This window comes from Onychomys torridus, chromosome 11 (genome assembly GCF_903995425.1).
Source record: "Onychomys torridus chromosome 11, mOncTor1.1, whole genome shotgun sequence".
Taxonomy (NCBI): domain Eukaryota; kingdom Metazoa; phylum Chordata; class Mammalia; order Rodentia; family Cricetidae; genus Onychomys; species Onychomys torridus.
In genome coordinates this window covers 35897281-35913492 of record NC_050453.1, presented here as the reverse complement: position 1 = coordinate 35913492, position 16212 = coordinate 35897281, and the positions used below count along the sequence as shown (strand labels likewise).

Genomic DNA, 16212 nt, shown 5'->3' with positions numbered 1-16212 from the left:
TTTGCTTCCTGACAAAAGAAATGGAGACACAAGAAGATAATTTAGTGCAGAGAGGATAAACCAACAATCTCAGGTCCTTTATCCTTCAGCCAGGAAGAGGTCCTGCACAGAGCAAGTCTGGAGATGAATGAGTTAGACTAATTGAGGGCATCTTTGCAAATTAATACAGTTCTACCAAAGAAAAACCCTGTATGCTTTGTCTCCATCAAACCCAGATGGTGATCATAAATATAACCCATTTGGGTCTGAGCTTAGATGTAAGGACAAATAGGAATTTGACTCAGAATGTGATGTCAGCTCTCAGATAATAAATACCACTCATGTGAGCATTTATCTAAAGCTAGCTCAATACATTCTAAGAAGAATTTTACCATGTCATAACACTCTATCCACTGTGTAAGTATGTTTCTGCTGCCTTTTTTTACTGAAACCAGCCTCCTGGAGCTGCAGAAAGCATGTATTATTAATAAGATAAACCTTGTCATCTAGAAGGTTGAGTCATGACATCCTGCAAGTTAACCGTGGACTCTCACCAAGGAAAGGCTAGTTCTTATCCTTCCTTCCTTCAGCAGCTATGCACCTTTCTTGATGTGACCCAAATACATCCATTCCTTTATTTGATTCTCCCACGGGTGTGTTTGGATCCAATATTAGTCACTGAATAGACATTTATCAGATGCCAGCATTGGACTCAGAATCAATTTTCAAGAATTTTGTAATCAATTTCATGGATTTATTAGCTCATCCAACAAATATTTAGTACTTACTGAATGTCTGTCCTAGGCATCAGGAGCAAAAATACTGTACCTTTATAACTATATCAGCAGGGGCCAAAGATAACAGCAACAAAATAATAAAATGCGTATTTCAAATTATGATGCCTGTCATGGAGATAATAAATGGGACATGGTAGAAAATAGGCAGAGGCCAGAATTTGGGAAAGTAAGGGAAGGAGGAAGCCACATGAATATCTTTGCAAAGGTCATTTCAGAAAGTGTCAGGGTAGGACTTGATGATGTTTGAAGACAAAGGCTTATGATTCCACATGCTTGGGAAAAAAGTGGAGGGTACTGATAGGTAGGAGTTCCCAGGGGCTCTGGGCATATTTAGTTAAGTCTAATCATTGGTAGGAAAGGACTGTATCTGGTATTGTGATAGGATGCCCTAGAGGACTTGGGACAGAAGAGTGACATCATTCTCACTGCTGTGGTGAGAAAAGACCCAGAACATTCTAAAGTAGAGGCTGTGGCAATTGATAGGCGATGGGCTGCTATTTCTACCAGGACAGCTAGCTATTGCACAGTTGCGAAGAGGTGATCTGAGCCTCAGTATGCTGACAGAAGAACCAAACGCATTCATTTCTCAATAGGTTAGATGTGGAGCATCTGGTTGAATGGTATGTCATTTGTCCAGGAAAATTCCAGAAGCACAGGCATGCAAAGATATGGCAGAAGAAGAGGAACTAAGAGAAGAAGAAAACTAACTTGAGGTGGTTTGGATCTCAGGTAGAGAAGGAAATGGGTTGAGGAGATGCCTGTAGTGAATGGAAGAGGCAAAGCACTCAGGTGTTGTTTGTTTTCTCCATCAAAGAATAGGTTGAGTACCAACATGAAATACAGAAATTGTGAAATGAGGTTGTGTTGTGTTCATAGTATGTGCTTTTAAGATTTGCTCTTTCAAAAGTGGGACATTTCTCAGGGACAATGATTGGTAGCTGGATGTCTTAAGGGTACCTCTTCTATGAGGGGCAAAGCCACCCTTCATGGAAGTGGCATAGAGGTGAACCAGAAACAAGGTTCTTCAAGCGATATAAGGGAGTGAATGGGAGGAAATTTAAACTAGAAGAGTTTTGAAAATGAAGGCTTCTCAATATATGTGTGAGAGAGAAAGGATTGCTTCAGTTGGCTGTGAGGGACGGTAGGGCCATTCTCTTCAAGGACATGGAAGAAGAATCGATATGTCCTGGAGAAATCATAAAATAAGAAAACACAAAACTAAGGAGGGAAGGAGGAGTATGTGCCCAAGTTGGGGACAAAGTGAGAGTTGTTGCTTTGTGATAACTCTGGCCCCAGAGTAACATAAGGAAAGGTTCAAGAGAATGGGTTAGTGTACAGCATTGGTCTTCAAAATGTGGTACCTAGATTAACTGCATTGACATTACCATGGAGCTTGTCAGAAATGAGTGTTCTCAGGCTCCAAATCGGACACTCCAGTGGGAAGCAGCAGCCATGACTGGGGTAATGATGCTTCCCATGTGAGGATCACTGATATAGTGGTAGCTCAGGGCAGTTTGAGTGGAGAACTGGAGAGAGAAGAAGGGACCTTGCAATATGGGTAGTGCTAAGGACAAAGATACCAGACCACTTGAGATTGTTTATCTTGTGTTTCCATGTGGAATTACATTATTCATTATTTCAGTGTGAGGCTGGGGTAGTAGGTGGCTCCTGAGAAATGCTAAGTGATGTGTTAGGATCTCTTCTCTGGGGGGACCTTTTCTATGAAGCCAAGGAGACCATCAATCAAAGCTACAGATGTTTCCCACTGTCCCTAATTCAGATAAAAGAGCAGCTATTACTAGAAAACTCACTTGTGCCTCTGAAGTTACTACGTCATTTTAATCATACTGTTTTCCCCAGACTCCTGGGCTGCCGTGTTTCGTGTCTTCTTTCTTTGCGTCAAGAAAAACATGATTTATTCCTCAATCAGCAGTAGAAACAAAAACACTCTTTCCCTCTTGTCCCTTCATTCACCTGTTTCCATATGCACCTGCCCATTTCATGCCCACTGTAATCTGAGGACTTCTGGTCCCTGTGAATTCTTCAAAAGATGTTACACAGCTCATGCCCGCTCCTCCTCAGTGTCTAACCACAGTGCCCATCATGTCATTGAGATCTGGTACAGACATCCCACTTAAGATAGCAAAGTCCTTCTCAATACTTCCATCCTTCCCATTCATGCTTTATTTCCTCACCTCCCAACACACTGCATTCCCCTTATTTTTGTTCCATCGCTCACTTGACTATCTCCGATCACAACACTGCAAATACAGAGTGAGGATTTTTGTCAGATTCTCTCAGTGATGTGGTTCTCAAGCACAGAAACATTTCAGGAATTACTAAGCATTCACTGATAATTTTATAAAATCAATGAATAAGTACAAAGTTACTGTGAGTAGATATTGTACTAAATCGAAGTTTTGCATTCAGTAAAATTTTTATTCTCATGATAATCTTGGGAAGTATATATCACTATCCATTATCGGAAAGACAGGAAAACTAAGGCCCAAAGTGGTTAAAAAAATGTATCCAAGGCCAATTCACAGGAACCCAAATCTATTCAAAACTCCAATGGCTGCTCTTAGCCACACCTTTGAGTCTAACGGCTGTAGTCCAGCCCTGTTATTTTATCCCACTGTCCAAAAGATCTCAGATCCCTCCTAGTAACTCAGCATCCCTTTTTTTGCAATGAGGCTGTGCTGACAGTCTCCTTGCCATCTTTTCACCTGCAATGTACTAGTTTCTAACTCATGTATACTAAAGAGAGGAGGACTTGAATTTGTCATAGATAACTGAAAACTTCTGTGAAGCTCAAAGCTAATAAAATAATAATTTAAAACACCTGGCATTCTTTGAGTTGGTGAATTCTTGCAATCTATAACAACTAATTGAAGTAAAAAATGTCTCAAAAAATTTACTTAATAATAAAAAAAATGAATTGTTAAAGGAAAAGAAAAGTCTCCGTCCCCTCAGTGGAGAGAGGAGGAGCCAGGTGTGGTCATGCTCTGGGCACTGAAGCATAGGTCTTTCTGAGTATAAGATCCTGTTTACAGACAGGCTTGTAATCTTACCCTTTGGGTAGATTATCTTGGTTTTAGCAGATTTGTGGTGGAATTTGGTTTTGCCCACAGGATGCAGATATTGGCTTGTTCAACTAAAAATGACTAACTATTATGTTATGAGATTGATTGCATGCACCAAGAATCACCACCTCTGTCATGGCCATTTCTCAGCAGTAAACAAGTAGAACCTGGAATCTGACACATTATCTCCCACCGCAAGAAACATTATTTGGCATCCACGCATCAGTCAGAGAGGAATTCCAAATCACCCCATCTAAGCTGCAATCTGAGTGCCAATGGTTTTCCTTTCCTAGCCATTCTTGTCTCAGCAAAACACCCCCTGCCTTCCAACCAATCCAAACCATCATCAGAACTAGCCCTCTGTTTCCTTCCCTCCTAACTCCAGAAAAGACAGCCCCCACTCCCCAGCACACCGATAAGGACTCCTTGCCCACATGTGCTCTATTGGAGACAGTTATCCCAAGATTCTGCCTCTTCCAACTTAAACTAAGCGTTTATATGCTACTGATGACTGAGCATTGATGAAAAGTAGCAACAGGAAACACAGTTTAGAAGCTTCACTGCAGCCCACAACATCAATGTGACCTCAAATTGGTAACCTCTAGCCTTGTCTCATTTGTTGTGGGGCAGATATGCATAAATCTGCAGTGAGGGGTGTGAAGTTCTTAAACTCTGACATGCTTAAACCTTTAATAATAATGAGATATCATGAGACTTTAGTTTCTAAATTGTTGTCTTCTTTATCTAAAAATCCCATTACAGCTGCATGAGATTTTTGTTTTGTTTTGTTTTGTTTTTTGTTTTTTGAGACAAGGTTTCTTTATGTAGCTTTGTGCCTTTCCTGGAACGCGCTTTGTAGACAAACCAGGCTGGCCTCGAACTCACAGAGATCCGCCTGCCTCTGCCTCCTGAGTCCTAGGATTAAAGGAGTGTGCCACCACCACCCAGCTTGCCTGAGAATTTTAAAATCACAGATATAAATTTTACTGAATGATTACTCATTTGGGATTATGTAATGATCTAGTTTGAGTTTCTGGATGTATACAGATCCCCATGTTACCTTTAGGTCGGGACTGCATGGTTCCAGCAAATGTTCTGCGTTCCAAACTCAGTGCCTCTCCAAATTCTTCTCATGGCTCAGAAATATTACCTGGTGATGCCTCACTTTATCTGTGAGCCAAAGCCTGCCACCTGTGGCCTAGGCTTCTCTGATGCTTTTTAGAGAACTACTTGGTACCCAGATAAATGCAACCTACAGGTGTAAGTTTGTCATGTTGGTGTCTCATGAGAGCAAACTTGAGCCAGTGTCATATGGAAGCAAACTTGGACCAGTCTCTAGTGAGAGCTCAACATAAACTCTATTTCTCCCACTGTATGGCCCAGTAGTGATTCAGGAATTTCATACATCCTTTACTGCAAAATACAGCATTCAGGTTCACAGGAAGGCATTACCAGCTTCCTAATATAATCCTTTATATTTTCTCTCATTTCTTGCCTCATTGGCCTTTATTCCCAGCCTTACTTCTCTGGGATTGCACTTCCCAATGAAGCATGAATACATGAGCTTTTTGCCTCAGGTTATGTATTTTTTTTAGTAAACCTTGGTAAGACAAAGAGTACTGCAGCTGAAATTGACCTTAGAGGTGTAGTCAAAGGCATCTAATTTATTAAAGAGAAAACTGAAACCCAGTGGCACAGAGTGGAGTGAATGACACACATCAGTCTCACACCTTAGGGGAAGTGTTTTAAAATACCAACATGCACACATAAATAAAAATGCATGTTTTTATTTACTGGCACACATAAATACGTGCATGCACATTGCATATAATTATACATATATAATTAATGGCTGAATGTTGTGTAATATTTTCATCAGTAATGGACCACATATGCCACAGTGGTCCCATGAGACTATAATGGAGCCACAAATTTCCTATACACAGTAATGTTATAGCAGTTATGATGTAAGAGCAGAGTGTGTTCACAGAGGCTTGTAGTGCTGATGGAAACAAATCTGCTGTGTTGCCAGCCACATAACACACATGACTGTGTGCACCAAGCAATATTGATCATGATAATAAACAACTATCACTGGTTTGTGTATTTACTATTCTACACATATAGTTATTTCAGACTCTACTCTACTTATAAAATACATTATTGTAAATAGTACTCTATTTCACAGCAGCAGCAGCTGTGCAGAAATCTGTGTCTACTATGTCTCCTTATTGAGTCCTTTCTCTTGTTCCTGTTTTAATCTTGTAGTGTTCATCACGATTCTAGGAACAACAGGTTATGCCTTGAGTATATCACATATCCTATATATAAGTAGACTGTGCCATCTAGATTTGTGTTGGTGTACTCTTTGTAATCTCTGCATGGAGTTGAAATCACCTAATGATACATTTCTCCAAGCACAACTCGATTTTCCCTTTCTTCCCCCTCAGAAATAGCAGACAAGATCTACAATCTCTTCAATGGCTACACCAGTGGCAAGGAGCAACAGACTGCCTACAACACCCTTCTGGATCTGGGTTCCCCCACTTTGCATCGAGTCCTCTACCACTATAACCAGCACTATGAGAGTTTTGGGGAGTTCACCTGGCGGTGTGAGGATGAATTAGGACCCAGGTACTCAACTTAAATACGCTGTGGTGTCTTGTGTCTCTTGTGCTGTGTTACTGTTTCATAGATGTTGCAGAGACTCCCTGAGAGATCTTTGATGCTCAGAGAACTAAGTGCCATGCTGTACACAGCCCAGGTCATGCAGAAGATTTGGAATAAGCTCTTTTAAAGCAGTTGAGACATGAATTCACATCCTGAACTCTGAAAATAAGCCTTTGCTCCTGATCTTGAGCTCACTAATACAGAATACCAAATGCTAAATTTATAAGGAATGAAACCTCAGTCTTGTGAAAGGAAAGTAATTTTATTAAAGGGGTCATCAGGAAACATCTAGTGCACATGAATGTTACCTATATCATTCAGACTATGGCATGAAACATCTAGTGCACATGAATGTTACCTATATCATTCAGACTATGGCATGAAACATCTAGTGCACATGAATGTTACCGATATCATTCAGACTATGGCATGAAACATCTAGTGCACATGAATGTTACCGATATCATTCAGACTATGGCATGTTCTTTCAAGATGGTATCAGAGAAGATGAGGCCTCCATGAAGGTGACATGATATGTGCCTACTTACTCCTGACCCAATCCTGTCACTTCTTAATACACAATCTATCCTGTTTTCAGGTTGTAGTGCTCAGATAGAATTCCTGGAAAGTAGACAATGAGAAATGTAGAGAGATATCACTTCCTGTTTTAGATTATTTATTATGACCATATATTGAGATAGCAGGCTTTCCTGGAAATTCTGGAATTCTTAGACATAATAAAGAGATGCATTGCATAAAATTTAGAACCACAAATTATTCAAGAACTCATAAAAAAATAGGGCAAGGAAGGGCTGTGAGAATGGGAAAAGAGAGTGGAAGCCAAAGAGAAGGAAGGACAGGGTGTGGTGGAAGGCGGAGGACAGAAGGAGACTCAGGGAGGGGGCAAGAAAAGGAGGGTGGAAGGGAGTCGGGGAGAGGAGGCAAAATGAGGGAAATTGGTTCTGTAGAATTGAAAGGACCAAGCAGACGCCATAACAGGCTGTCAATCTCCCCTCAGAAACCAGGCCTTAATTTCAGTTTCCTGAGACTTGAGTAAGCAGTTGCTGGGAGGGCCATGAACAAAAGGGAGCAGTAGCTCCCTTTCTGCATGTACTCTGACAGCTCAAGGTTCAGCCAGTTGTTTACTGTCTGGGACCCCTCACCAACTTAGAGCTCCATGCATGAGTCAATGACAGAAGCTGGGTCACTGAGTCAGCCCCCACAGTCAATAGGAGCTAGGCCAGCCAGCCTCTATGGGAGCTCAAGGACGGAGCCTGGGACTTATCCATACCTGCTTAAAAATGATAACTGTAACCCCCAACCAGTAAATTCAAATCTTACATACCCTCACCCAATCATATGACACAAAGGCTTGTACCACCCTTGTGGTTTTTCTCTTTAAAAACTCCTCATGGCGTTGGGGATTTAGCTCAGTGGTAGAGCGCTTGCCTAGCAAGCGCAAGGCCCTGGGTTCGATCTTCAGCTCCAAAAAAATCTCCTCATTCTGAGAGCTCAGGGCCATCGTCCTCTACCTGCTGTGTCAGAGTGTTAGACACGGATTAAGCCTGGCTTGCTTGTAATCAATAAACCCCTGTGTGTTTTGCATTGGATATCGGCTCTGTGGCGGTCTTGCTCGGGGGTCTTGCAACAGGGCACAACAGTATCCCTGCCCAACCCCTGTCTCAGCTCTTAAGCAGTTCTTATACTTTAGTCAAGAGGTGAAGCATAGTGTTCCCCAGAAGTCATGCCATCCCATGCACCTAACATCTGAGGACACTTATCTCAGTAGTTACAAATTTTCCCAGAAGACCATTGTTCAGGATATTTCCCCTGTATTTCCTTCTCGTGTGTGTGTGTGTGTGTGTGTGTGTGTGTGTGTGTGTGTGTGTGTGTGTTTGTGTGTAATGTATGTATGTATGTGTGTGTGTACATGTATGCAGATACACTCATGTGTGGATGTAGTTGGAGGCCAAAGGTCAACTTGGGCATTGCCAGCCTGTCTCTACTTCTGTGGGTCTGGGATTGCAATCTCAGCCTGGCCCAGCACACTGGTCTCTGAGGATTGCACTCACATCTGCATGGCAAGCACTTTTTTTCACAGAACCATGCTTCCAAGCTCGACTTTATTATTTTTGGAGGAAGTAGAAAATTCATAGTATTCTTTCTGGAATAAAATGATTATTTGTATAAAGTCAGGCAGGATCTTGCTACACTCTGTAAGTTTTACCTGTTACTTACAAGGAATGATAGACTTTGAACAAACAAAGCCACTGCTGTGGATTTAAGGAAAATACATAGGGGGCAGTTAATCTGTCTTGTCTTAGTATTTTTAAGAAATAAATCCTGGCTTAGGATGTAGATAAATATTAAGGAATGTCCTTTCTACTCCACACCCTATCTCTACCCCTGACCAGATTATTGCTCACACTTGATAGACTCTTCTCTAACCACCTCCTCTCCTTCTACTCTTTCCTTTTCCTTCTGCTCCTAGCACCCCCTTTTCCTCCCTTCCCTTCTTTTATCTGAGATTTATTGAGTACACACACACAGTTCTTTGCGAGGGAGCATAAATGCCACAATTTGAATAGCACCAACATTGCCTATTTCATTGTTACTTCTGAGGGCATTTGAATCTTTAACATTTCTCTTTTGTGACTCAAGACTCAGAAGGAAAATTGGTTAATGCAGAAAGTGAGCAGGGGAGGAAATGGGGATGCCACTGTGAAGCAAAGCCTGCTGTTGACAGTGCACCCTCTTCTCCACACTCTCCTCCCAGGGGCTCTCGTGAATAATACGGGTCTTTCACAAATACATAGTAGAAATCTTTGTGTTATTCCATTAGTCCATGGAAACAAAGTCTTGGTTTTTAATGTCATGAATCTCAGGGAGACCCACAGGAAAGAAAAAGTCCACCGCCTTGAGGGACATCAACTCACTCCGGGTTTAATTGTGAGAATGAATAAAAATGGGTCTGTGGGTACACACTTCCTGTTAGCAAACAGAAAGGATTCCCACAGTTCTGTTAGACCCAATTCTATTAAAACCTGAGGCTTCCAGACTGAGCTGAGGTTGCAAACACTCCAAGGACAACAGTGTTGCACCATTGCTAACAAAGAAGGCTGTTGACTCTGAGATGGTCAAGGGCAGACCCCAAGTAATTATTATTTAAAGAACAATCAGTGAGCAATGAAAACAGCAACAAAGACTCCATAGACTAATTCAATTCTCTCTTTTGAAAGGCTACTGGGTTGTGCTCTGTCTGTTTCTGGAAGATGATGAAATGTTGTCCTCATTCCTTCTTCTGACCCTCCCCCCTGCCCCCCAGCTTCTTCAACTCCTCAGAAGGCTAGCTTATGACAGGACACAATGGAAGGATTAAGAGGAGAGGGCCACCAAAGCCCAGAATGGTGATGACTGTCAGGAAACCTGCCTGGCCAGACTACAGTAGCTGATAAAGAAAGTACAAATCAACCTTCTGAGAGACTGTTCAGTCAGCTGGTAGAGCGTTCCTTTGAGTTCCTCCAACCGGCTATCATTGGAGAAAATCCAACTTCTTTCCAATGAGGTCTCACTGCTCTCAGCCCCTTGACTTTGCTGCTTGAAGCTTGACATCTTTATTCCAAAGTCAGCTTCAGCCTCCTTTTCCCTGTAATTCCAGGAGTGAAGTAATATCACTACCCCCCAACAACACACTCACTGCCCAGATGAAGAAGAATTGAATGTAGTTATTCTTCTTTGAAATGCTTATTATAAATGAGATGCAGAAACATTCCCATTTACGTAAGGACTTGTTTGTTAAAGCAGAAAAGATAATTCTTTGAAAGAGTTTTCCAGCTTAGCAGTTAGCTAATCTTGCAAGGAGCTCTGTTCTGCAAGCTTTCTGGACAGCATTCTGAGCCTTCCTTCCATGAGCTTGCTCTAATAGAAGAATCATCTTCATGGCTTCCTGGCCACTTATATCTTTGAATAGAAAAGAAACACAACCAAGTGAGGGACTCCCTTGTCCTAGATGCTTAGAGAGAGAGCCAACACAGCCTAAGAACTGGCTTCCAGGTGTCCTTTATCTCTGACACTGGAAAAAGGACCCAGTAGTTGTCCCAGCACTAACCATTTCAGCAGGCTGTGTGCCAGAGTCTCCCACATGCTAAGGAATCAGTGTTTTCAAATGTGTATAATTCTGGGCAACCTTGCTCTCCTCCCCCAGGGATCCTCAATGGCTCAATTTCCCCCTCATCTGCTCCCTTCTCCTTGCTAGCCTTTTCAACCTGTGTTTAGTAGCAACAGCCTTGTGGAGACATGAAGGAGACAAAGAAGTGGAGCATGAGCTCCCCTGAAAGTTAATTAGGTGTTGTATGCACCTGGGAGTCTGCTCTGTCCAAAATATGCTCCTGTGTCAATGTAAGCCAGAGCCCCATTGTCCTCAGGCTTATTGTACTATAATTACCTCAGCATAGGCATACCTGGTTACACCAGGTACCCCTTTCATTCCATTATATTGACTGTTTTTTTTTTTTTTTTTATCAATTCAAATATAGCCTTGAAAGGCAAAACACTCAGGCAAGTACATTACTTGTCATTTAGTGATGACAAATTACTGGCTTTATAGAACATTGATTTGATTACTTTCAATACTACAGACCCCATGATTTAAAAAGTTACATGTGCCCACTAAAATATTATTTATTTTCTCAGTTTATTTTTTTCTGGCTACATTTGTTACTTCCAGTTCCTATTTGTGCCTGCACCACTTTGCATGCCCCTGCCATGTACTCATTCATTGGACAGACAAGCATAAAGGATCTGCTGTGCTAAATAGAAAAGATAGTATGGTCAGCTCTACCCTCTTAAAATCAGGAGTCTCTCTCTGGTAGTAATTTTTTTCTGGCCTTCTCTTTTTGGTTTGTTTGTTTGTTTTCTGACAAAAGTGTCCTTTTCTGTTTGATCTATAGGAAAGCAGGCCTCATCCTTTCCCAGCTTGGAGATCTGAGCGGCTGGTGCAATGGACTACTTCAGGAGCCCAAAATAAGCTTGAGGCGTGGTACCCTCAAGTACCTGGGCTGCCGCTACAGTGAGATCAAGCCCTATGGACTGGACTGGTCAGAGCTCAGTCGGGACCTCAGGAAGACATGTGAGGAACAGACCTTGAGCGTCCCCTACAATGACTATGGGGACAGCAAAGACATCTAGCACCATGGGGCAAGGGAGTAGCTGCTGAAATAAAGCAGGAGAGAAGAGGGGAACATCTGGGTTGGTTTGTGGATTTTTAGACATTTTTTTTAAATGGGACATCCAAAGCTCCACAGGTACCTTCTAAACCAGGAAGAGAGTGACCCTTGCTCCCTGTAGGCCTTGTCCAGTGTCATAATCTCAATCTGCATGAACAGTCAACCCGACAGCCAGTAGCCTCATGCAGCACCATTTTATTTCCTTAGAAGATTACCTTGAAACTCACTCTGGTATTCATTTACTTCATTCACTTTTTTTTCTTCAAGAAATATACCAGGATGCTCAAGAACTCCATCCTGCTTCCTATGAAAGGTCGAAGGTGGAGGTGCTCCTGTTAATGGGTTTCCATTGGCACCTGGGTACAGAAGTGAACTCGTAAATCTTTACCTGCCTCATGCCCCAGCTCTGGCATTTCTTAGGAAGCATCAGCATGCTGGGAGTCAAGGCATGTTCTGAAGATGATGATGAGGTTGCCCATGTCTGTTTCTCTTGGGTTTTCTCCCAGACTCCCTTGTTGCTATCTCCACACCTCACAGGTGAACCCAGGTTCTGTTATGGGTCCAGTGGGCCTATAGAGTTTTAGGTCTTCCCTCCTCCATGTTAAACCAGGACTAGAATTTCTGGTAGATCTGTCCTTTCTTCTAAATACCATGATCTTTGAGAGGCAGTGAAATACCCAAATATAGCTAGAGAGAGGGCTACCTACAAGACTACTTACCAGACCCCATTGCAGGAAATAAGTGGAATTTGTTTTAAAATATTTATATACTCCTAGACTACTAACAGAGATCTAGGAGCCTTGATTCTGTTGGTCCTGGGTCCCTTACTCTGGACAGAAAGGACTTGGTTTGATGTTTGATCTAATCCACAAATGAGATTCTTTCTTGTCAGTGTTTCAGTGAACTAAAGCTATTATCAATCAAGCACTTCTCTCCCCCTACTGAATTTTCTTAATTATATTGTAAATTTTGACAGTCCTTTTTCTGAGGTCAGTCATCAGGATTCTGCCATTGTTACTGCCTGCCCACCCAGTTCTCCCAGCTACTGAGAGTAGCAGAGACTCTGGATAGACCAGAACAACTGTCAACCAGCTATCACACATAAGGACTGAGGCTCCATTTGCACTCACTGCCCAAGAATGGCATGTTGACCCAGCAAACAGGAAGGCTAGCCTTTCAGAAACAACCTCATGGGCCCAGGTTGACTAGCAATCACCCAAGGAACTTTCAGCCAGCTTGCCTTGACTGGCACTCTTCATATGGAAACACATAACACAGGTCTGGAAGGCTCTATAGCATAGTCACTGAGCCTTATTTATGCTTCCCAAAAGTTTTTTTTTTTTTTTTTTTGCTGTGTGATGGGCACTACTGTAAACACTTGACTGAATTCTCAACCCCCCCACCAGAAGAAAGTTCTGTTCTTATCTATCTTTTAGTGATGAGCAAAAAAAGGCAGGGAGGTGACTCAATGTTCCCCAGGTCCCTCATATACTATATGCCCTGAGCTACAGGATGAGCTCAGTATCTCCAGAGCACAGGACTTTACCCACTCTGTGTTGCCTAAAGCAAGCACTAAGCTCCACAAGGAACCTGTCCAGAGCTTCACCTTCCTAAGGAACCATGTACAGAATGCCTACCATGCAATGGAAAGGGAAAGAGCCAAAGTACACCCATAGCCTTTTGAGTCAGGGCACATTTGGTACCCTCCATACTGCAGCACACCAGCTTCCCCAGGGATGAGTGGGGGAGAATATTGAAGTGCAGGCTGGTCTTATTCCTCCTTTGCTTCTTTCCAGAGAAGGATTGGAAGACTTATCTTGCACATTTTGCCTCACATATTCCCTAATTTTCAGAACAAAACACAGCTGCAAACTTGACTGTCTCATCTATGGCTCGTGTAGGTGCTTCAGTGAAAGGACATCCAAGGGCATGTTGTTCACCACTGCCAGATAAGAGAATGCTAGGGGCCAGCATGGCAGGGTGTGTACATCTCCTTACTGCTATCTTTTTCTTTCCATCCTTCTATTCAACTCTATGAAGAATGGTGTCTTGGTTTTGGGCAGAAGGATATTGAGACTGCTGATGCCTTCCAGCCCTGTTGGAGATAGGAGATTACAGGCTCAGGAGGGAAGACAAGGGGTAGTGTTAGGATCACTGCTCCGTTACCTCCTGTTCTGTTTTACACCTGGCACACTCTCCTCCTCTCTTCTATCCTTATGCCCTGCTCTCCAAAGTCCTTCCACCTCCCACATATCTCCTTTGTCATCCATCTTTTTCTCTCCCCTCACTTACCCTTGACTGCCGTATTCTTTCAGTATGCCCTTGTGTTCTCCTCTCTTCAGATGTGTGTCCATGTGTGCACACCCTCACTCCCACATACTCCATGTACAACTCCTATAACTGGTGCAATGTAATTTTGAGTTTAAAAGTCCAATATGCATGGGCGAGGGGTAGTCTTGAAGTGGTTGTACACATGGCTGGAGGACTTTTACCCTTAGAGAGAAGGATCACACCCTGCCAATGATTCTAAGTTCTTGGATGGAAGAACTGTCTAGAAAGGCTAATGCAATTGAGCCAGTATTAAACCTCATTTCCAAGCTGCCAAACAGGTCTTAAGGGAGCCACTTCAGTCCACCTAAACACCTCCAGTTCTGTGTCAAACTGAGACCTCTAATGTTTCCTCTTGAACATACACAAACCACTGTATAGCATCAGACCCTTAACTGAATGTGCAATTATTTCTCTTGAAGTTTGGTCCATTCGTTATTTTTAATTAATTTCACTCCTTGATATTCAAATGTTCTATTAAAAAATTAAGTGTGGAAAAACACTCCACTACTGTAGAAGGAAGAGATGGTATAATGTGACCAACTTCAACTATAACAGTGTTGTTTAAGAGAATTATTGTACGATTATGAGAAATTAAGTAATCGAGTAAATAATAAACAAAGCTGTCAGGAAGTGTCAAGTGTGTGGATATTGCCTCGTGTCATCCCATAAACTGAGTGATCACGGTGATCTACTGGTGAGTTAAAAATTTAAATGTTACAGTTGATATTCCAAATACCTAGGCTTTGAAGCCATCATCTTAGCTAGAAAATAAAATGGTTTCCACGGCCAATTGTAAACTTACTTTTATGTGGTAGTGATTTTCATCTTCTTTTCCCTCCTCCAAGTAAGCAGTGAGTGGAATGCCTTTGTAGAATATTTGCTGTATTCCAGACATAGTCATACACTTTCTCTCTGTCAAAAGGCAGCCCTCCACATTGGACCTATCCCTACAAGGGGAAAGTAGACTGACATAAAGCGTTAAGAAGAGAGGAGAGGCACTGGAGGTTAAACTTTGTACATCTAAGAGAAAACGTTGCAAAAGGCTATCCCAAATCCATTCTTGTGTTTAGTAAAGTCATTTGGGATTTGCTGGATGTTATGAAACACCTCTTGGGTGGGTAGGCTCAAATGCTTCATCTCTTTTTTCCACTCTACAGTGTGACTTTAGTTGTTTCTCATCTGCCACCCAAACATACGATTCACTTTAAATTTGTCAATAATCAGAGGTTAAGAATCTGGGCTTAATATATCCTCTGAAAAGCAATGATCAAAGTCCTAGGCCCTGCCTGGGCAGGGATGATTGTAAGAAGACACAGACTGGAGCAGTGTTATATTTTGGCCACAAACTCTTCCACACCCCTTCCATCTAAAAGTACGTTCTTCGGCCTCTTCCCTCGAGTCCAGGCAGGTTTGTGACTGTTTTGATCAAGAGGTTATAATGGAAGTGACAGTTTGTGACTTCTAACATCAGAGTCATAAGACTTTGGGAGTTCGGCCTCCTCTGGAACTCTTGCTCCTGGAGCAGTCAACAACCACACAAGAAATCCAAGACTTGGAGCTGGAGTGATGGCTCAGCAGCTAAGAGAACTTTCTCTTCTCACAGAGGACCTTGGCTCAGGTTCCAGCACCCACCTAGCAGCTCTTAACCATCCATGACTGCAGTTCCAGGGGACCTGAAACCCTGTTCTGTCCTGTGCAGGTATCAGGCACACATATAAATATATTCAGACAAAGCCTTGTTACACACATAGTAAAGATAAATAAATTACTTGTAAAAGTGAAAGAAGTCCAAGGCTGCCAAGCTTCCCTCTGCCTTGTGATGAGGAGGTTGTATGCTAATTCTTTGGCCCACGGTACCTACTAGGACAACTCTGTTGAGGACACACAAGTGAGGTAGCCTGGTACCTTGGAGACTAGCACTCCCACCAATTGCACAGGACCACTAACCTCTGTCAAAGTGATAAGGAAAGTAAGAATCCCCTTACCAAACCTGCCTAGATTTCTTGACACTCATCCCAATTATATAAGAAAGACAAATGGTTGTATCTTGTGACTAAAAGGAGTCAAATGAGCACTACTAACATGTCTATTCCATCTGCTCAGTGACCAGCATACAGGTAAGACTAC

General features: G+C 42.3%; 1 protein-coding gene across 3 annotated transcripts in view; it reads left to right on the top strand.

The window, feature by feature from the left end:
* The window catches only part of Astn1 (astrotactin 1), a 331275-nt gene extending 316389 nt beyond the window's left edge, over positions 1 to 14886 (top strand). For all 3 annotated transcript variants that reach the window (XM_036202074.1, XM_036202075.1, XM_036202076.1), the window contains exons 22-23: positions 6310 to 6493; positions 11479 to 14886. In XM_036202074.1, coding sequence (XP_036057967.1) covers positions 6310 to 6493; positions 11479 to 11716 — 422 coding nt within the window. In that variant the 3' untranslated portion in view covers positions 11717 to 14886. The remainder of the gene's footprint in view (positions 1 to 6309; positions 6494 to 11478) is intronic.
* Positions 14887 to 16212: the final 1326 nt, after the last annotated feature.